Source organism: Achroia grisella, unplaced genomic scaffold (assembly GCF_030625045.1).
Source record: "Achroia grisella isolate CSIRO2021 unplaced genomic scaffold, CSIRO_AGI_Agris_v1 utg215, whole genome shotgun sequence".
NCBI lineage: Eukaryota > Metazoa > Arthropoda > Insecta > Lepidoptera > Pyralidae > Achroia > Achroia grisella.
The window spans coordinates 1,963,719-1,987,514 of record NW_026712713.1 but is presented as its reverse complement, the minus strand read 5'-3'; the positions used below and the strand labels follow the sequence as shown (position 1 = coordinate 1,987,514).

Genomic DNA, 23,796 nt, shown 5'->3' with positions numbered 1-23,796 from the left:
GTAATAAATAAAAATATCATCAGTTGTTTTTTTACCTATACAATTTAATTTGTTTTTCGGAAAAGAAAAACACGACATGATGATCAAAGTTTAATAAAATACTTCTAATAAACTAATCAATGCACTCTTACATAAATCTTAATGCTATCACTACCCACATCATTATAGGCGATACAGATGTAGTAACCTTCATTTGTTTTATTTACATTGCGAAGCACAAGAGTGTTGTTAAGATTACCCCTGTAACAAATGAAATATTATTCCTTTTATCTGGCATTTGTTTTGTAACAGTTGAGTCTCGTTTCAGCAATTGAATCTAGTTCAAATTTAAACCTGTTTTAAGTCTCTAAATAGTATAAAATGGTAATTTGTAAGTTATTGTTGATTTCAGTTTATGGATTAAAGTTATTATTGTTATTATAACTGTCATAATTCCATATTTGTTTAATAAGCTTTTATCTATCTATGATGTATCTGCAGAGTTGAAAGCTAACTCATTCTGAATATGGCTAATGACTCAAGATAAATTTATATAGGCATAAAGAACAGAATTGATCCCCTCTATAGATTGGTATGATATCTCTACTTCAATATCGTATATTTGGCATTTACTTAATGGCACTCTCATTTTAATTGATAAAAATTTGTTTTATTTCGAATTTGATTGAAATCCCTTCAACTGTTTGTGTTAATGACTTACAAACATCCTTATTTAATATATTCTGTCAAATACATATAAAGATAATTATAACAGATTCTATATTAAATATCACAATATAGGACAATCATACGTACCTCTGCAATACAATATTTGTAGAACCTGATGGTATAAATTCCCATTTCGTCTTGGGAGCAGGATTACCATGCTGCACATTACAAGCTAACATAGCAGAGTCTCCTGTGCCCACATCTATTGTTGCTGCTTCTGGTCGGATATATGGTGGAACTGTCGAGCAAAGTAAGTCTTAACTAAAAGATTTATATGATTGAAATTCTAGAATCTTCCATTATATGCTATTATAAATTACCTACAAGCTATTTATTTAATATTTACCTAAGACATTGACTTTGACTGTTTTCTCGGCTCTTCCGAGTTCATTTTCTGCTATGCAATGATAATTGCCAGAATCTTCTGTTAAAGCTCTGAATCTAAAGAAACAACATGAAAAATATGATATAACTAAGCAATAAGTATAATATGAATAATAGAGTAACTTGCTTTTCAAAATTAGATGTTTAATAGATCGTGAAAAATTAGTAAACATTATTAAAGATGGAATATAAAAGAATGGAGCGAAAGAGGACGATATAGTTGAAATAAAATCGTACTAAGTATGGTTCTTTATAAAATTATAATTAAATGAATAACATATATAGATAATTTTTTTATATGGTTTAATATACATAGATAACTAATCATATTCATGAATACAAATATTCGTATCGTGCAAGGAATCGAATTAGCTATATTGCGATGTTAGCTATTAAGTTTATTTATACATATAAAAAAAGTCATTCATACCTGTGCGTATTCTGATTATCAGTGTCATGTCTACTATTAAAGGGTACAATGACATCACCTTGCGACATCTCCCATCGTACTCTTGCGGGAGGTATAGCGTCCACTTCACACTGTAATTGAACTAGTTTGGTTTCTTTTACAGTTAGGGTATCATCATCGCTGTTCACTATGATAGGTGCATCTGTAAGAATGTTTATAACCATATTGTATTTTAAAATCTTATGGACGAAAATCAATTATTGCGACAGAAAATCTTCATTACTAGATGACAACCAATACACAATTTAATACTGATGTTTAATCAATTTGGTGAATCATTAAATATAGTAATATGACAGGGTAGTATAATTTTATTTATTTTTGGTGAATTCATTTTCCGATTATCATTACTAACTTTAATGTACTTCTAACTTAGAGTTTTTGTGTGGATAAGGCTATTGCAATAAATAGTCATTCCATTAAATTACTACAATAAACATCATTGTATTGAACTAATCAATAACTTCGATAAGTACTGTTATTAATATTCATTAGTATTATATTTATTACATACATTTCACTTTCGCTATTAATTCTTTAGTATCTTCTCCTATTATATTTTTAGCTAAACATTTATATACTCCTTCAAGTTCTTTACTGACAGACGAAAATTTTATTTTATTTTCTTCGACGATTACACCAAGTGGAGTTGCACCAAAGTAAAAATCATCATTTGATTTATACATCCATGATATAACTGGTTCTGGTATTCCCTTGAGCAATCTGAAAGAACAATACTATATATTAATCATTTACATCCACAATAGCGAATTTAATAAATGTAATAAATTGTCCCGTTAATTATTATAATTCAGGAAATAGGTACAGTTATGTAGTCGATTTTTATTAATACCAGTTACGTAGTAACTAGTATTAATACGAGTATTTTCTTAGCTTATTAATATGCTAAAACACATTTCCTTTATTTTATTTATTCATTTATTTTATCTATTTAGTATAAACAGTGGCACTCAATGAGGAAGTAGCTATTATTATTGCTAAAAGTTGCATATAGATGGCGTGATTGGTATCGATGGAATTCTTCATAGTTTTGCAAACGTTTTAAAAAACAAAACTGTGTTTTCAAAAATGTTTAATCAATTTTTAAAAAGTTATATATACATGTTAAAATGAAATAATGCGTTTAGAAAAGTAATTTTCATATATTTACTCATTTTGTTATTTTCCAGTACTTAATTACACTTTAATCAGTGCTAATATGGGGCTCAATGTTTTCAAAATGCTTTCATAGATGGCATTGTCGTCATTTGTATCGGCCTAATTAAATGTCTTTTTTATATTTTCCAATAATAAGCACTTAATATATTATTATTGTAAATTAAACATATAAATTTTTTTTAAGTAAATGCCAAAAAATAGCCGAACAAGTCAGTAATACTATTTCCAATAATACTTATGTATGAAGTGTTGTCATATTAAAAATAAATACATGTATTATCGATTTTTTTGAATAATCGATAACAGGATTTTATTGCAGCGCATTATTCGATGATGCTTTTAATGAGTCGTTGTTAAACAGTAAATTTTCATTATTTTGTATTATAGCAGTGTTCCGTTTCAAAGAACGGAATATAGTAGTACATTATTAGTGTCGTTGGTTATTTACATTTGTACTAAAAAATCGATTATGTCCAGCAGTGGACGTCTTCCGGGCTGCGATGATGATGAAAAAATCGATTACATAATAATTTAAAATATCGAGTACGAATCGTAGCTGTCTTCGAATACTGGCAACTGGTAAGATTAAAATAGTATTTAAATAAAAGAGAGAAATCGACCCTAACTCGAATACCATAAAGTTGATTTTCCTTTCTCATTAATATCATAGCAGTTTGTTTTTGACTTGCGTATGACTCTGTGGTATGATGTTTAACGTGTATTGTTTAGGGAATGCAATCCCGAACCCGCGGGATCCCGATCTCGCGAGATCTCGTGTAATTTTTCGAGATCAATCCCGACGCATCATATGACGAGATCCCGTTCGAGATTGACGGGATTGGGCGGCAGTGAAAAAGAAATAAAAAATATAATCACACGATTATATCGTAAAGAACCAAACCAAGCAGATATTAATACGGCAGTACTAATCGAAGATGACTTGCCTCTTTCAATGATTGCAGAAGATTTGAATTTACGTGCTGCACAAACTAATAAATCGCTTCAAGAGGAATTAGAAGAAACTCTGCGAGCTTCTAAAAGTCCTTTTGCACGTATATCCACGTCCACGAGCTTAGACAAATTAGAATCTACCATTAAAAAAGAAATGGATTTGTTTGAGTGTGGAGGAACAAGGGGGCGATTTTTGCAGTTTGCATATAATTGCTTCGCCACGCTGTTGCCAACCAGCGTTGAGTCGGAGAGGGCATTCTCAGCAGCGGGGTACATTGCAACGGACATTAGATGCCGTTTAGCAGATGAAACTATTAATACCCTTTGTTTTTTGAGGAGTCATTTTCAAAATCACTCTTTTTCCTAATTCCCTTGAAATAAGCTTATTGTTTTGATTACTTAATTTACCTACGTTAATTTCCTTACAACCTGATTATTATTTAGTTGGTAAGATTAAAGAATAAAGGTTTTTATTTTCTTTCGAGTAATATGTTACTTTAGTTAACCTCACTATCACAAACAAGCAGTTATTAGCTTTTTCAGTCATCTGAATTCAACATTTTTTTTAAATTTAGACGGGATCCCGAAAATTCCGGGATCCCGCGGGATCCCGAATTTGCAATCACGAGTCGGGATTGCATTCCCTAGTATTGTTATTGTACGGTGCATACATTTCAAAAATTATATTTTAATGTAGGTACATACATTTCTTTCATACATCTCATACATTTAAAAAAATATATTTTAATGTAGGTACATACATTTCATACATGTCAAAAATTATCTTCTAATGTAGGTACATACATACATTTCTTTCATACATTTCATACATATCAAAAATGAACTTTTTATGTAGGTACATACATCTCATACATTTCAAAAATTATCTTTTAATGTAGGTACATACATTACTTTCATACATTTCAAAAATTATATTTTAATGTAGGTACATACATTTCATACATGTCAAAAATTATCTTTTAATGTAGGTACATACATTTCTTTCATACATTTCATACATTTCAAAAATGAACTTTTTATGTAGGTACATACATTTCATACATGTCAAAAATTATCTTTTAATGTAGGTACATACATTTCATACATTCCAAAAATTTCATACATTTCAAAAATTATCTTTTAATGTAGGTCCTTACATTTCATACATTTCAAAAATTTCATACAATACATTTCTTTCATACATTTCAAAAATTATCTTTTAATGTAGGTACATACATTTCACACATTTCAAAAATTTCATACAATACGTTTCTTTCATACATTTCAAAAATTATCTTTTAATGTAGGTACATAACACCCCATGTCAGACCCCTTGTATTTGGAAGAAACTTAAAAATAATGCCAAAAATATTAGATGAATATATTTTTAATACGAATATTGTTTTATTTTTGTTCATCAACTTTATCCCTCACTAACAATACTAGTAGTAGTACATAACCTGGTTTATACCGCTAAAGATATTGAAAGATATACGAGTAATTCAGAATGTTATCAAGTTCAAAATAAGCACACATTACTTGCTTAGATAACAGAGTAATATTACTCGTAATAAAAACATTTGTAACACCCATATGTATACTACGTATGTATAGTAAGTACTTACGCTGCGGCGCCGTGAGACTCGTCTACCTCATCTACTCATCTACGCGCGGTAACCGCGCCGACCGACCAATAGGAGCGCGCCTCTCGTGTTTCCAGAAAGTTTGCGACTAACGGACGATACAGTAGTAAGGCAATGAGTGTCCCAGTTACATCATTATAATATTTTCTAGTTAAATTTTATTGTAATATACAAATTTCGCACTAAATAACGTGTTACCCCGTTACACATTTCTAATAATGAAAAACCTAGACCGACCCTGTTCACTTAATCTTACAAGATCTGACTTTAAAAATTACGATATCCTCATATAGCCTTTCATTTCCCCTTTCAATACTTTTTCGCATTAAAAAGTAGCCTTTCTCAGGGTCTACATTATCTGTCTACCAAATTTCAATTAAATCAGTTCAGTAGTTTTGGCGTGAAAGCGAGACAAACAGACAGACTGAGTTACTTTAGCATTTATAATATTTGTAATAATATCGCTATTAAAAATAGGGGTTGGTGAAAGACGGGTGAAAATTTAGGCGTGTATGTATTTTCAATGTAACATTATAAATAAATAAAAAATTGTCCATAATACAAAAAAATATTTTTTCGGGGTAGGGCACCCCTATGACTTAGGGGTATAAAAAATAGATAACAACCCTACCTCAGACCTGGCAAGTATACATATCATATTTCATCAAAATGTGGAAGAAATATGCCAACTAACACTGTGATACAAAATTTATATATAAGATATAGCGGAATTCTCATTAGGTAAAAGAGGGGTACATCGTAGAATACATGAGGTATATACCAGTAAATTAATTGTAACTAAAATCAGTCTCATACATATAACGATTGAAATAAAAAATCGTATAGCCCGATTTTTATACGTACGAGTATAAACGTATCAAAATCAGGCTATACGTATAGCGCAGACGCGTTACAACATATCAAAAAAATAGGCATGGAATGTAAAATAAACCATAACACAATAGGTATATACATTGGCACATAAGCCATATCTGCAGAGTGTCGGCTAACGATATTATACCTACACATTTACATTGAGTCTTGAATCGTCCCTAATGAGGTACACGATACAGTTACCTACATATCTATTATATACATATCTTTGCAAAACAGATGTCATGTAGACTGAATTGACTGCCATCTATTTTCATGCTTTGTTACTAAGCAGCCACTAGTAATCCGAACTGCTTCAGATCTACCGTCATCTAGCGGCTACGGTGGCGAAATAAAATAGCCCGAAGAATAGCCCGAGTTAGGAAGGAACCATTTTCTTGTATGGGATGGGGTATCTGTATGTAATATTATGTTATCTGTGGTATAAATATTAAATTTTATAAAAAACTACATGTCCAAGGTTTCATGCATTAATTTAAGATTTTCTAAACTTAACTGACCTGCATTCGATTTCCAATCTTTCTCCTGGCTTTAGTAGTATATCTGAATCATTTAAATCTATTTTTGGTACTTCTGTAGAAAAAGACGATCATATCAATGTACATATGTACCAATTATAAAATACAACCCATTGCAAAATTATTTTGTAAAAATGTGCAAAAATGTCATTTCGCTATATCTTTGCTATACTTGAGTATACGTTTAAATATGAACAATTAGATCAAATACATTACCTAATCCTGATATTTCAACTGTGGCTTTAAAACATTTTGTCTCCACTGTATTAGACACAGTACATTTATATTCCCCAACGTTCTCTAAATTCATGTTTTTAATTAAAATAGCATTATCTTCTAATACAATTTGCCTATTATTAGAATCAATTATAGTATCGTTATGATACCAAGTTATTATAGCTTCAGGATATGCTGATATTTCACAATACAATCTTCCTTCTGCACCATACTCAAATATTTCATCTGAAATGGATATATAATTAAGAAACAACTAAATGCGCCCCGGGGATATGCATGTGTACTCACACACTTTCATAATTGAGTAGGGCAAAATATGTCGCCCTAAGAACGAGATGGGGCTTGGCCTACACCATCTACAGGGCGGGCCAATACCTTCAGAGTCGCGGTAAAAGGTAAGGCGACTTCGTGTCTCCGGCAATGGCGCTCGTAAGTACACAGTGTTATTCTTTAGTGGGTACAATCCCACATACCCCATATGTCTCTTGTGTCTAGTGGAACGGTCTTTTGAAGATATTCCACACCATAAAAAAAACGGGTACATCTGTTAAGTGGATGTCGGTTAAAGTTTATCTTAATATTTGAAATACGAGTAGCAGGGGAATTGCAAATGAGCATTTCAAGAAAGACTACGCTTTTTTCTTGGTGGTTTCAATTACATTCATAGTACAAAATTTTACATCTTGAAACAGTGAAGAAATTGTAAAATTCGAGAGATATATTCATAAAGAGATAAAATAAAAACAATAAACAACTTTACACACTCGTCAGTTCACTAAGTTAAGCGTTTGACCATCGAAACAACTGAAAATCTTAACGGGAGAAATCAATACAATATTTATGATAAATCAAATAATCTTGCATAGTTTTTGTTTAATATTTTCTGTGAAGCATCCGCTGGATATTATGGTACAAAACCAATGCAATATGTAGTTTTAAATATGAAGTACATACTATGTTAATATGTAATATCAGGTTAGTAAATTACATCTCATTTTGTAAATAATACCATACTAATATTATAAATCAGAAATTGTGTCCGGTTGTCTGTCTGTGTTTGTATGTTACTTTTTCACAACTTAACGACTGAATGGATCTTAATGAAATTTGACATGAAGATATAGGTGTCCTTTTATCTCAAAAATATCTGAAAGGGGGGTGAAATAGGTATGGAAAGTTTGTGTAGATCTATTTGAGAGTAACAGCATGTTATACATAAAACAAAGACATCAAACTGATCTATTCTATTTGTACTTACTGTCCGGTGTCCGTAAAACTTCCAAAGTGGCGGTTCTGTTTACAAATATTTCAACAGCTTGGGAATCTTCGCCCTCCAAACTTCTAGTTTTACAGTAAATAGTCGTGTTGGACATAACATTATATACAGTCACATAAGTTATATAAACATAAGGTATTTCCAATAATATAGTCTGAAATATGAAAACGAACACACAAGTAATAACTGCCACTAACACTAAAAGTTAATAAAAGATCTATTTAGATATGTTATTAGCTTTTAGTGTTAGTGGCAGTTATTAAGAACTTAAGAAAAATTATTTCTTACTTCGGATCTTAACATTTCTCCATTATAGTTTTCCCACCATGTATTTGGTTTGGGATATCCGTTAATTCGAGCAGAAATTGTTGTATTCGAACCAAATTCTAATAAAGTATTGTAGTTAATAATTTCAATTGAAGGTTTTCTGGGTGTTGGTGTGGTAACTGTAAAATAGATTTAAAAAAATATTTTATTTAGAACATAATTACGAGGAATGATTTAATGTATTAATTGATTTATTTGTATTATACTTGCTTCACTAAATAATTATTAGTTATATTAAATAATAAATTTAAACAGTCTTTGACATTGCACATTTCTTTTTTGGGTTGTTTGGGCTATTGTCAGGTGCATGGACCTGTAGCACTGCGACCTACATATGTAGATCTATTGTGCTCACCCTTTTTAAAGTAACCCAGACCCGTCAGGGACAAGAATTAAAGGAAAATATTCTATTACATTATAAATATTCTTAGGAGCAATGGTTTTTATCTCCTCAGGAAAGAGTGTAAACTTTCCAAAGAAGGTATTTCGTTTATGCATATGTGGGCTACAACCACATAGGATGTGTAGTGGCGTTTCCTCTTCAGTTTGGCAAAATCTGCAGATTTAAATTGTGCATAGGCCTAGGTTTACTATATGTTTATTTCATTTGCAGTGTCCTGTGAGGGCCCTAATCATCATGCATATGTTTTTACTGTAATGGTTGTTGTTAGTTAAAATAGCTTTAAGGGAGGTTTTAGTTAATCTAAATTAATGGTGTTTAGTAATGACAATAGATATATGAGAGGCGGATTGATGGATTCTACGATGCCCATGATACTACTGTAATATTATATTATCTGTGATACTACGTATATCTACAGGTAACTATTATTACGGTCTATCAGGTGAACCGGTAGTTTTTATATAAAAGGTAAAATAGCATTGTATTTGTGAATATTGTACTTATTTTGCATAGACTTACCAAATTTTTGAGGTTGCAAAACTCCGGTCGAACCAGTAATGCTAATTTTTTCCGATAGCACTAGAATCTAAATAGAATAATGAATATTATTGATAATTATTAGTTATATTTTCAAAATACAGGACAATAGAGCTAGTTCTATGGATACTATACAACTGATAGAAAGAAAGTAAGAAAAATATTTTATATGTATATATATACTTTATACATTATTTTGTTTATAATAATAATCTATATTACCATTATAATAAATAGGGGCACCGTTGTAGTTTGAAAATTTTGCAACAATGGAGGAAATTGGATGCCACTAATTTCATAATGTAAATACGGCTTTATATCTATGTACCTTCATGACAGTTACTCCCACATTTCCCACAATTGCTCACATTTCGCTCGATATATTCGAATCGTGCCATGGAGTGAGTAATTAATATTATAATATTTTTATTTAGTAGTAAAATGAAGTAGCTTTCTGCTGTCTTTTCGCTTAAATCTTTTAAATTACTCATCGGATTTGAATGCAATTTTTAGGAATAGATAGGATGAGTCAAGAGGACCGGCGCGGATAGGTACATAATAAAATTTAATTGAGTATAGGACCAATTTACTTACGGAAATTTTAAACGTTTGTTTAGAATCGACGTAAATATTGGTATAATAGTATCCAGGACAATTCATGATTTGTTCGACACTTAAAGTCTCACTCTGAGTATCATCCAGGAAATTCAACTCAACCTTGATAGATGTTATACGTATGTTAGCCGGTATTGATATGATAATGTAATTAGGCGCATCTGAAAAATATAAATTTTTATATTTGACCTAATAATTATTATAATAACCCTGAACAATTTATACAGCACATTCTAGTCCCTAAATAAGCAAAGGTGTTACTGTTGCTAGACAACTGATAGAAATATATATTTTTCAATATATTTTTCCTTTATACACTCCACATAATATACATAGAAAATACGAAGACCAAAGATAAGATAATATTATATATATACCCAAACCAAGGCAATAATTATACTTCTGAATACAAAAGTTTGAAGATAGGGGGAATCGAACCCGCGATCATCAGAAGTAACGCAGCGATGACGTCAATTGTAAATAAGTTCCAAATAATATCACAAAAGTGTATTGTATTTTATTGCTTATAGCGATAAAACCGCCTTTTGTTATTAATTTTCTACTAACTGTTTTTCTTATTTTAATTCTAAGTTTTCTAAGTAAATTATTTGATAAGTATTTTTAACCTTCCATTGTCCTCAAAGAACTATTTTGTTAATTAAAATTCAGTTTTGGCGGAGTTGTTCCATTTGTAAATACGATGAGCAAAGGAATGAAAAGATTACCTGGTAAAGGTGTCCCGGTTGTTTCCCTCATGTCTTTAGCTACCCGCGTCGAGAATCCGTATTGAAATGGCAATTGATTTCTTTTAAACAATTTAGCTGTACATATTCTGCAATGAATATTGGCAGTGTACATCCCTACTTCAGCTTTTACGCGTATCACCTAGAAAATTATTGAAAAATATTAGAAATATAATAACAATAATATCAACATCTATTCACACACGAAGAAAACTATTATTATAATCCAACGCGACACATCGAACCAGTGCACCTAAGATACCGACAAAAATGAGTCTACTTCAGTCAGTCACGAATCTTCATTTTTTCAACGATTTCGCCAAGATACTCGTTTTGTAAAATGTGTTTCGGTTGTAGAGTGAGAAATTGCCTTAAGGTGTTAAGTCCGCCATATGCACCTTTATTTATGTATTAAAGTTTTAATAAATAAATTACAGGCAGATATATAAATTATATTGTATGTAAAAATAAATGCTAAATATTGATAATTTGTTACAATAATAATGTTGTAAGTAATAACAATTGCGTGCGGGCTAAACTATAAAATATTGAGTGTTAAATATGATAAGAGGCATGACATCTTAGTCTTCCGGAATGCCAATTCAATCACATGGTAACAAGACTGTTAGTTAGCGCTGTTCAAATGCGTATAGGTATAGACGACGGCTACCACTTACCATACAATTACAATTTCAGGTGGGCTATTTTATTTGCCACTTTAATTACATAAAAATAAAAATTTCATATGTTTTTGGTGTAAGTTTATTTTTTTTTACTCTTCTTACTTAGGTACGCTATAATCTTCACAACAGTATCGTTTCTACGTAAACCTAAAGAACAGACTGCCTCTTGTATTATTCACACTCATTAGTAAGTCGTCCTTAGTCTTTGTATCACGAGAGAAAACTTCATGTACGTGATAACAAAGAAATTTAGTTACTTACCAGTTAAATTATTTTTAACAGAAGTAGCTAAAAAAAAATTAACGAACATAAGTGGTAAAAATATTGTACATAGGGATTTTGATACATGGGTGTCGCACAGCCTCTACAGACTAGATCTATTCTATCTATTCTATATATATATATATATATATATATATATATATATATATATATATATATATATATATATATATATATATATATATATATATATAACACCTCTTTGGGCACTTTGTTGATCACGCCACAACCTAAACACTTGCCGATTCCACCTTTTGCACTGAATAACTTGACTCCTATCGCGTATATCTCAGGCGGTATGGCAACGTCGCATTCTATTTTGCGATGCGGCCATATATATTCGTCGATAGTACGATATACTCGACACTTTTTTTACTAATAATTCGTGACTGAATGGCTCCGAACGGCTAAATTTTTGGTATACACAAAGACTTTTTGGCTCTGAATATATTCCAAAAATCAATTAATTATGTTGATCACTTTATATACTCGTCCTTACTGCGATACTTACTTTCATCCGAATATATATAGATACCGTAACGGTCTATCAATTATGACTTTATTAATTTACTAATGTAGATATTTTATATTCGCAATGCTCCATACATGCAAGCTCCAGCAACGGTGGAGGCAGGGTCCCCCCTGCACCGTACACCGCACCCCGCGCACACAAACAAATTAGATATTTTTTGAATACACAAAGACTTTTTGGCTCCGTATATATATTTCAAAAATCAATTAATTGTGTTGATCACTTTATATACTGGTCCTTACTGCGATACTTATTTTAATCCGAATATATATAGATACCGTAACGGTCTATCAATTATGAATTTATTAATTTACTAATCTAGATATTTTATATTCGCAATGCTCCATACATGCAAGCTCCAGCAACGGTGGAGGCAGGGGGAGCACCGTACACCGCACCCCGCGCACACAAACAAATTAGAATAAATTAAATTCATAAGATTATTTATGTATTTCGACTGCCTCGGTGGTCACACCGCTTTACATCCGATGGTCGCGGGTTCGATTTCTCGCACGGTGCAAACATATGTACTCATCGGTCATCGATTGATTTCATCGGTCTGGGTGTTTTATATGTATATTATATATGTATTTACAAGATAAAAATATCTATTTATATCAGTTCAGTATCAGTCTGTGTTAATTGTCCAGCGCTATTTATTATATTTTTATAAACGGTTATCTTTTTCCATCGCACCGCTCGCTATCGACAGTGAATTCATAGAAATGTCACTCTAAAAACAAAAATAGTTTTGTATTTCAAATACTAAATGCAAAATAGGTATTTTCAAAATACTTTTTCAAAATAAAGTACCTTTTGAATTTTTGTCCAAACCTCAGATATTTTATTTATTTTACATAGGTATATCAATCATTACATAGTGTAGTATAAAACAAAGTCGATGTCGCATCTAACAGTACATAAATAAAGAAAGAAGACTTTTTGGCTCTGATACCGTAACGGTCTATCAATTATGAATTTATTATACCTAATCTAGATATTTTATATTCGCAATGCTACATACATTGTAATATCCGCCTCCATTCATTGTAACGGTGGAGAGACTAAATAGTTGAATAAAACTGAATAAGCAGTTGCTCCACTCTATAGGTATGCGTCGTCGTCGTATGCTGTTCATTTTTTCACTCGTTTTGGCGCCAGGAGACATAATAGCATAGTTTACATGATTTTAAGGGAAACATACGACAAAAAAATTCCCGTAAAATGTAAAAGATAAAAAATGGTTATTGTTGGTTATCCTTGAGAGATAGACATATACCATCACGGACTTTTTTCTTGACCTTATTTTGATACATCTCAAAGCACTAGACAATACGCATTTTCATTAAACAGTATTGTATTTTTTTTATTTATTTAACTTTAATGCACCAAAAAATTTGTACATGTGGCGGACTTAATATCTTGCCGCGTTATTTACCAGGCAACCATGAGTGGTGCAGCGAAAGATTATTGGCGGTGCACTAATATAAATAAGAAATGTCAAAAAAAGATATATAAATACAAAGCAAAATATACATTTCTATAAAAAAATAACAATATACATACATAAATATATAACCCATAAATGTATAAATAAATACATAATGACCCGATAATCAAATTATAAGTACAGTCTCAAATTGAAAGTAAGAAAAACAGAAAATATAGAGAGAACTATAGGGATATAACAGAAAGATGTTAAAAAAGGAGAAGGACAGTAAAAACGTTACAAATTTAAATAATATTCCCGCAATTTCTGTTTAAATGAATTTATTACATTATTATATATATTAGGCATACGACTAGCCTTATGACTGTTACTTTTTTTTTAATCTATACATCTATACATGTAAATAAAATTGGAGTGTCTGTTTGTAATATTGAAATAACCGTTTTTACTACTTGCATATGAATATAAATCCGGTACATACACCAAAATAACATATTTTACAAGTTTTGTCTGTCTGTCTGTCTGTTTGTTCCGGCTAATCTCTGAAATAGCTGGACCGATTTTGACGGGACTTTTTTTGGCAAGTAGCTGATGTAATAAGGAGTAACTTACGCTACTGTTATTTTAGAAAAATAAAATAAAATTTCACGCGGACGAAGTCGCTGGGGCCAGCTTGTCTATAGATATACCGAGATTTAATATTTAAGTTGCTATTATGTTGTTGACAAAATTTTACTGTAATGTTACTATTACGTTATCCTACACAATTTGTATTATTTTGGATGAATAAATAAATAAATAAATAATAATCTATACATCTATACATACAAATAAAATTGGAGTGTCTGTTTGTAATATTGAAATAACCGTTTTTTACTACATGCATATGAATATATATAAGGTACATATACCAAAATAACAATTTTTATAATTTTAGTCTGTCTGTCTGTCGGTCTGTTTGTTCCGGCTAATCTCTGAAATGGCTGGACCGATTTTGACGGTACTTCTTTTTGGCAGGTAGCTGATTTATAAGGAGTAACTTAGGTTACTTTTATTTTAGAAAAATAAAGTTTAATTCCACGCGGACGAAGTCGCGGGAACAGCTTGTTTTTAATAAAAACATCTTTTTTGTGGTACTTGAGAATGTTGAAGCCTGTTGTTTGTAATATTGAAATAACCGTTTTTTACTACTTGCATATGAATATAAATACGGTACATAATACACCAAAATAACATATTTTACAATTTTTGTCCGTCTGTCTGTTTGTTCCGGCTAATCTCTGAAATGGCTGGACCGATTTTGACGGGACTTTTTTTGGCAGGTAGCTGATGTAATAAGGCTACTACCTAGTAACTTAGGCTACTTTTATTTTAGAAAAATAAAGTTAAAAACCACGTGGACGAAGTCGCGGGAACAGCTACTGTATAATATATTAGAGATACCTATGTGTTTTTTTATTGATGACTAGCTGTACACGGGATTTCGTCCGTGTGGAATTTAACTTTATTTTTCTAAAATATAAGAAGTTAAATTCCACGCGGTACAGCTAGTTGTCGGTAGTCTAGCGATTTAGCTAGCACACTGCTTTGATTCCTGCTTGGTGGTCGAGGGTTCGATTCCTCGCACGCTGCAAACATTTGTATTCATGTGTATGATTGTTTGTAACGGTCTGGGTGTTTTCTATGTATAGATAATATATATGTATTTACGAAAAAAATCTTTGTATTTATATCAGTTGTCTAGTACCCATAACATAATCTTCAGCTAGCTTAACTTGGGTCTAGATGAAGCTGTGTGAATTGTCCTGAGATTACTATTATTATTAATTGGTACACAGGTAAACTACTAACTAGGCCATATTGGTGTTGTTTGTTATGGTGAAAAAACTAGTATATATATAAGTTACACGTACAATTTCAAAGACTTATTTCTTCAAAACTACTGGCTATTCTGAAATAAAACTTTAGGGTTTGTATATGTAATGTTTGCATATAAAATATGATTAAAGGTTACCAGTACCAGTATTTACACTTTTACTGAACAAACAGAGTTGTTTAATAGTGAAAATATTGTGTGGAAGACATCAATTACTTTCAGTACATGTATAGCTTTTCTCTTTTCCTAATTATTATTATTATTAAGTTTAAAGTGGTTGAATTTTACGTAAGGGGTATTTATACATTATTTCTAATTTACCATTTATTTTAAGTTTTTTAAACTCTATTCATCGAGACCTATCTAATGAGTCCAAACACGATATTTCTGCTGTAAGTTTTCGAAGAGTATGTTCATCATCTGATAATACTGGTGCCAGCATGAAGTCAAGGTTAACAGATAACTAATTACTTTTATTTCGTCAAAATCTTTAGATTACGTATAATAAATTCATAATATCGCTACCTATTCAAATCAAAACAAGTATTAGGTACTTCATGTACTAGTATATAAATTCATCAACACACAAGTAAATGATTTTTAAATATATTCAGAGCCAAAAAATCTTTGTGCATTTAAAAAATTTTGCCGATATGGATTCACTATTGCAGGAAATTGTTGAAAAAATATATATCGCGTATAGGTATCTACTACTATCGACGAATACATTTGGCAACAACGCGCAACATATGCGATGTTGGCCGTTCCGGCCGAGACCATGCCGGAACGGCAACATCGCATATTAGAATACAAAGATAGTGATAGAAAGAGAGAGACAGTGGAATCAGCAATATCTACGGATCGTGGCTGGATCAACTAAGTGTGCAAGTTTATATAAATGTATATATATATATATACATTTGTCTTTAATTCAAAGGAAATATAAATAATGAACGCATCACATTTAAAACAGTATAAATAGTTAATAATTTAATAATAAGTTAATAGTTTAATAAGTACGTACGTAATATTATCACATGGTAACAGCACGTATTATGGCAAAAATAAACATCGGCTGATTTGAAAAGATTTATTATAGTAATAATAGTAATCTCAGGACAATTCACACAGCTTCATCTAGACCCAAGTTAAGCTAGCTGAAGATTATGTTATGGGTACTAGACAACTGATATAAATACAAAGATTTTTTTCGTAAATACATATATATTATCTATACATAGAAAACACCCAGACCGTTACAAACAATCATACTCATGAATACAAATGTTTGCAGCGTGCGAGGAATCGAACCCTCGACCACCAAGCAGGAATCAAAGCAGTGTGCTAGCTAAATCGCTAGACTACCGACAACTAGCTGTACCGCGTGGAATTTAACTTCTTATATTTTAGAAAAATAAAGTTAAATTCCACACGGACGAAATCCCGTGTACAGCTAGTCATCAATAAAAAAACACATAGGTATCTCTAATATATTATACAGTAGCTGTTCCCGCGACTTCGTCCACGTGGTTTTTAACTTTATTTTTCTAAAATAAAAGTAGCCTAAGTTACTAGGTAGTAGCCTTATTACATCAGCTACCTAAAAACGGTTATTTCAATATTACAAACAGACACTCCAATTTTATTTACATGTATAGATGTATAGATTAAAAAAAAAGTAACAGTCATAAGGCTAGTCGTATGCCTAATATATATAATAATGTAATAAATTCATTTAAACAGAAATTGCGGCAACATTATTTAAATTTGTAACTTTTTTACTGTCCTTCTCCATTTTTCACATCTTTCTGTTATATCCCTATAGTTCTCTCTATATTTTCTGTTTTTCTTACTTTCAATTTGAGACTGTACTTATAATTTGATTATCAGATCATTATGTATTTATTAGATATTAACTATTATATTATGCATAAAAAATATTTGTAATAATAAAGAAAATACATTTAAAATGTTTTACTTGTTGTGTTAGTTATTTATAAGATCTTACTATAATTGTTAGCTGCTTTACAATTTAGAAAGTACAATAGGTAATGTAAATTAAAATTAATTGAATACTTAACAACGTTTTGTTCGATTAAATTCATTTAATTATTAAAATAGTTAATTTAAAATTAGAATAAAGACAAAAAAAAAAATAACAAAAAAAAATCGGTGGCGGGAATCGAACCTTGAGCGTCCGTTTGGTAAGTTGATTCAAAGGCTTATTAAAATCAAAATCAAAGGCTTATTTCTTCGAAATTACTGGTCATTTTGACATAATACTTAGGGTTCGCATACCCTTATCGGATACTACTACTACACGGAGTTTCGTCAAAATAGAATATCTAGGTTAGGTATAATAAATTCATAATTAATAGACCGTTACGGTATCTGTATATATTCGGATCAAAACAAGTACTATGAAATAAGAACGAGTATATAAATTGATTAACACAAGTAATTGATTTATGAAATATATTCAGAGCCAAAAAGTCGTCTTTCTTTATTTATGTACTTGTTAGATGCGACAGCGACTTTGTTTTATACTATACTATACTATACTATACTATGTAATGATTGATATACCTAAAATAAATAAAATATCTGAGGTTTGGACAAAAACTCAAAGGGTAATTTATTTTGAAAAAGTATTTTGAATTTGCTTTTAGTGTTATAGTACTTTAACTGTTATATTTTAAGTAACAATGTTTAATTATAATTAATACTACTGCACCAACACCCCGATCGTGCAAAAAAAATTGCTGTTTCATTATTTTTTAGTTCAATTAGTGGTCTACCTAAGTCCTGGGCTAAGGGGGAGGAGAGTCATGACGCCCCCATGACTCCCATGACCTCCATGACGCTCCCCCCTGGATCCGCCGTTGCGTCTTCTCTTTATTCGCTCAGTAACGTTGTTACAAAAGAAAAGATTCCCGTCCAAAAAATAACAAGTATTGAGGTTTGATCTGGAGTCACGTTACTCCAGACTGATTTCTATAAATATTTAGATTAGATAGACTATTATTCTTGAAATACTAGCTAGACATTATTAAGTTACTGTAGCCATAATGTAGTAGCCCAAACGTGCCAATGAGGAAGCCCTTGGCAAATGCTGCACCCTGATTGGCCCGTTTGAATTGGATCAAGAAGTGGTCGTATGCCAAAAAGGTGGATTTGTATAAAATCGTGTATAAATCGCTTAATTATTATTATTACTCGTCGTGACAGTTGTGGCTCAAAAAGGATCAACATTTATATATCGTCAGCTGGCATTAGATCAACAAAAGGCCTCCGGATCAACAAGTGAAAAAGGATCAACAAAAAACTACCTATACGGCACGTCTGAGCCACAAAGTGCCCAAGGGGATATTTATATATATATATATATATATATATATTATCAGGCGTGACCTATACTTGATTAATTAATCAAGATAAGTTAATCTCATATAATAAGTCGAACTTACCATGTCAGTGTCGGAATGTACTATTATTTCGTATTCAACGACTTCTTTTGTATGAAGTTCTTTAATCATTATGGATGTGTGTTCTCCTGTTATGGTTATCATCACATCTGTTGTGTAAGATTCCACTGTAAACTGTTACGGGATTGTAAAATAATTTGATATAAAAATATGTACTTCATATTTTATTGGCCATGTAATAATAATAGCGTCTAACATACAAAACTATTTTGGATAAAAATAATCTAAAAGATCACCCAACGAATGGTATTATTTTACTGATAGGTATAGTAGCCCCTGGACTTCATCCCGAGGCAACAACACAATCCTTTTAGGGGTAAGATCCGTAGTCCGATCATATAATATTATATAAGGAAAAGATTTGAAGGTGGAGAGAATCACAGAACCGCTTTTCAGCTTTCACTGTTCTGTGAGATAAATTTATAAAATAGGTATATAACAGATTTTTGTAATTCTTTGTAGTGTTTATGGGGTATGTCAAAATTCTGTAGGAAAACTTTAAGTAAATTTGTTTTTCTCGATTAGCTTTTTTTGGAAATGTATCCATTGCAGATTCTTAAGGATTTCAGTTATGAAATTCGAAGTGATCACTTTATTGATATACTTATATACCTCGCTATATTTATACCCTCAGCACGTGAATACATCGACATAACAAATAAATTATTAATCACGTTAATCGAGTCTTAATACGAATGTTCGATTTGGGTGAACTAGCCGTGGTCGTTGACTGGAGTACATGGATGTCAATGTCGGTAGTCGACAGCAGTTTTTTCAACTACCGTCACTAAATTGTGAACTTAGAATACTATTATTTACCATAAAATTAATCATATTATTAACTGTTTGTCTTATTACCGGACAGATTACACAGACACACCACTGTTCTCACTCGCCGGTTACTGCGTAATGACCACAAGACGTCAGCAGTGTGCGCTAGAGATAACATAATGCTTTCCTCTCTTTGTCACATACACTAAAGTCTTCAAACCCGATAAATTATATTATTAATGTATATCAAATTCAAAAAATAAAATTTTTCACAAAGTCGTCGATATTGTAGATCAGACTATTTTTCAGTAGTGGTAGGTAATCATAAAACACATATTCACACTCGATGATTGCATTAGTACAGTAGGCTTATTATACTAATGGCATTACTACGATATTATTCATAATAAATAAATGATATTTTTATATATATTTTTAAACTTACCGTGGGAGGCTCCGCGAAATTGGATGGTAGAAGTGATACGACATTATTCCATTCTATTGGTACTATCTCTTTCATATATTTAAAAGACTAAAATAGAAAAAAAAAGAATTCCTATTATTACCAATACTAAAAATGTGAAAGTGAATTTGTTTATTTATTACTTTGATAACTTTGTACATTAAATGGATAACGACATTGAGTATTTTTATTTTAATATTTCAGATATAATCCCGAGTAAATAGTAGTAGTTAATGTATAATGGAAATACTGATATTTTAATTGCGAACCAATAGCAAATAACTCAAAAGACGGGGTACAATTTAAACTTTCCGCCATATTAAATTCAATTAAAACTTTTGTTATAAATTAAGTTTAATCAAGTTATACTCTGACTACATATAAATTTAATTATTAACGTAGAAAAACTAGTGAATCAGTTTTCATTTTTCCCGCGCAAATCGAAAATGGGCACAGACTATATAAATTCAAGAGGCGAACCACTTCATCATTTCTGTATGTTCTTTTGGATCAGTATTAAAAATCATAAAAAAATCTATGGCCTCCATATTTATTTTATTGCACTGTTACAATGCCAAATGTTAAACTCGTCTTTTGTAGATAGTTGTTTGTGTGAACATATGGTTCGAGAAATCGTACAAAAGCACATTTAGCATATGTTAAAAGCAAAAGCATGCTTTGGATAATATTAACTTATGTTAACCGTTAACGCACTAGAGCTAAACGCTAAATAAGACAAGTTTAGACATTTCCTTTGAAGATTTTTTTGTAGAAAGAATTTTATTTATTATGAAAATTTTACCTCTCTAAATTTCCATGGCTGTAATTGTAATATGACTCCTGAACAAAACTCGGTGATACTTTTATACGTTTCCAGACTAGTATCATTTGAATGACAAAATCCACTAAGAAATATTACAACCTGGAATGAATATATATTATTATGACATCTGTATATGTCCTTAATAACGATAAATACAAAGTTCAACATTACTTTGTAATGCAACATGTATTTAATTATTAATAAACAGTTAACAATAATTAACTCATATCTCGTATGCCTATGTACTTACATTCAGTAGGTATTAAATGCTTTATATACCAATTTACACAGAAAGATAGAAAAAAAAAGAAAGAGCTATGAAGCTCTTCTTTCTTAACAACTTTCAACCAGTTACAAACGTGATAGTTAACCAATGTCGAAATTGATATAAAATACTTGCGGAAAGTATTTTATATTAATATATTATAATATGCATACCTCGACTTAATAGGCGTACACAACGCATAATTTGAAATAAAATGATAGTAATAAAAATAATCACATTAAGGGAAATACGACCCGAAGTATAATTAATCACTGTCGTAATTTAGGCCAGCTGTTCCCGCAAACGCTGTTTAGCCATATAAATTAAAATTGCTATTAAAAATAGGGTTGTATTATTTTTTAATGCTACATAATAAAATAAAAAAAAAAATTGTCCAAAAAATAAAAAATAAATGTTACAGGTAGGTAACCCTTATCACTTTGAACAATAGATAGTAGCCCATTCTCAGACCTACTGAATATGCATATAAAAATTCATAAAATTCGGTCAAGCCGTCATCAAGTTTCGGAGGAGTATGGTAGCTAACATTTACAACAACTAACAACACGAGAATTTTATATATAAGATATATCATATATAAGGGAATAGTAATTGGCAGCAAGCTATTGCTATTGGATTGATAATGCCAAGCATACCTTACTCCGTTTAGTTCTGCAAAGGTACGTTATAGCATCAATATCGTCGTAGTTCTTTGCGAATGCATCGGTAAACACAAATATGTGTGATTCCTTTTTACTGACTTCAAGAGCTTTGCGTATACCAGCCAAGGGGTTTTCTGGGCAGTCTGTTCCACCACTTGTAGTTATCCCATATATAGATCTTAGAAACGCATCTGGTGAATCAGATATGACGGGAACGCCGACATCTAAAAATACAGATAGAGAATTGAGGTAACAGATTATTAACGAAATAACAGATTGATTTTACAGAGGTACACTTTTGTAAAAAGTTGTCTGTATTGTTTTTTTTCTTTGGTGCCTCATTTACACTCGTAATACGTGTCAGAACATGGGTGTAGATCACGATACCCGTCGAAGTTTGCTTACTAGTGGGGAAGGTCGAAAGCTTTCGGTAGTAATGGTCAGGTTTCCGCACTGAATTTCGGTAGTCTTACACATGTTAGTAAAGGAATACTAGTGAGGAAGGATGTAATACTTTCACTAGAATTGGTCAGGTTTCTCTCTGAATTTTGGTGGTCTCACACATGCTAGTAACAGAATTAAATAAAATAATACAAATACATTCAGTAATAAAAGTCGGCTCCGTTGGTATCTATATCTTTTACTGTTCAGCTAGCGTCCATCTTGTTTTGTAAATTATATTATGGTTCATGGGTGAGATAAAGTACTAATATAATAGTATGTGGCGGAATGATGTCTCAGTCCTCCAGAATGGTAACGCATGTGTGGTATCACGGGGGTCACATGATAACGTGATATCCATGGTCCTGTTCAAGTATATAGACGATGCTTATTTACCATTCCAGTTATAGAAGTACCGGATACCAAAAGAAAATGATCGCTGTCTAAATGTACATATAGTTTTGGAGATAAAGAGGAACTTTATCAACCTAACAGAGCCCAAGACAATGATTGTTAGTTTTTTGTATACTACCACAGATAACATAATATTACATAATACTACTAAGTATGATATTATATAATTGATAATCAACTACTTTAATTTTGATATTCGTTTTATTCAAATCGGTTTGGAAACAAAAATGTTATACAGGTACGAAGTGTCTGAGATAGTATTTACTAAATTATTTAACTTACCTGGATCATTAAAAGGCACTATTACATAATTTTCAATGTCAGAGACACCTTGAATAGCGTTTACAACTCTCGGAATATTTGCTTTTAAAATATTAAGTTCTATTTCCATTGAATCTGTGGTGTCAATGACTATAGTAAAACTTTTGCTATAAACTAACGTTAATAACGAATAGATTACTATTAATTTGGAATACATTATGATAATTTCAAATGTAGTACTCAGTCTAAGAAAGTTCAATGAATACTGAACTGTTATTGTGAAGTATATAGAATACTTTGTAGTATTTAAGGGTATGATTGCATTATTGAATTGCGAGAACCCTAAAAGAGAGGTTATGGTTCTAGTAATCTATATACGAGTCTTTAAGTACAATTTTTTTAATGGATGATAATGAAATGATTTACTCAAGGAACTGTCCCACCGGTATACTAGTGGAGGATGTTCAGATAAGCATGAGGTCAGGTCAGTCAGCCCATCGTGAT

General features: G+C 31.2%; 1 protein-coding gene across 1 annotated transcript; it reads right to left on the bottom strand.

Moving 5' to 3' along the window:
- Nucleotides 1–77: 77 nt before the first annotated feature.
- LOC131842175 (hemicentin-1-like) lies at nucleotides 78–23,540 on the bottom strand. The gene is made up of 17 exons (XM_059190704.1): nucleotides 23,314–23,540; nucleotides 22,171–22,400; nucleotides 21,229–21,348; nucleotides 20,409–20,495; nucleotides 19,175–19,306; nucleotides 10,867–11,026; nucleotides 10,121–10,302; nucleotides 9,509–9,575; nucleotides 8,548–8,705; nucleotides 8,242–8,413; nucleotides 6,963–7,208; nucleotides 6,729–6,801; nucleotides 2,076–2,284; nucleotides 1,523–1,703; nucleotides 1,055–1,149; nucleotides 796–946; nucleotides 78–240 (listed from the first exon to the last, which is right to left on the bottom strand). The coding sequence occupies exons 1-17, from the start codon at nucleotides 23,507–23,509 to the stop codon at nucleotides 117–119; spliced, it is 2,583 nt and encodes an 860-aa protein (XP_059046687.1). The 5' UTR covers nucleotides 23,510–23,540; the 3' UTR covers nucleotides 78–116.
- Between the last annotated feature and the right edge of the window lie 256 nt (nucleotides 23,541–23,796).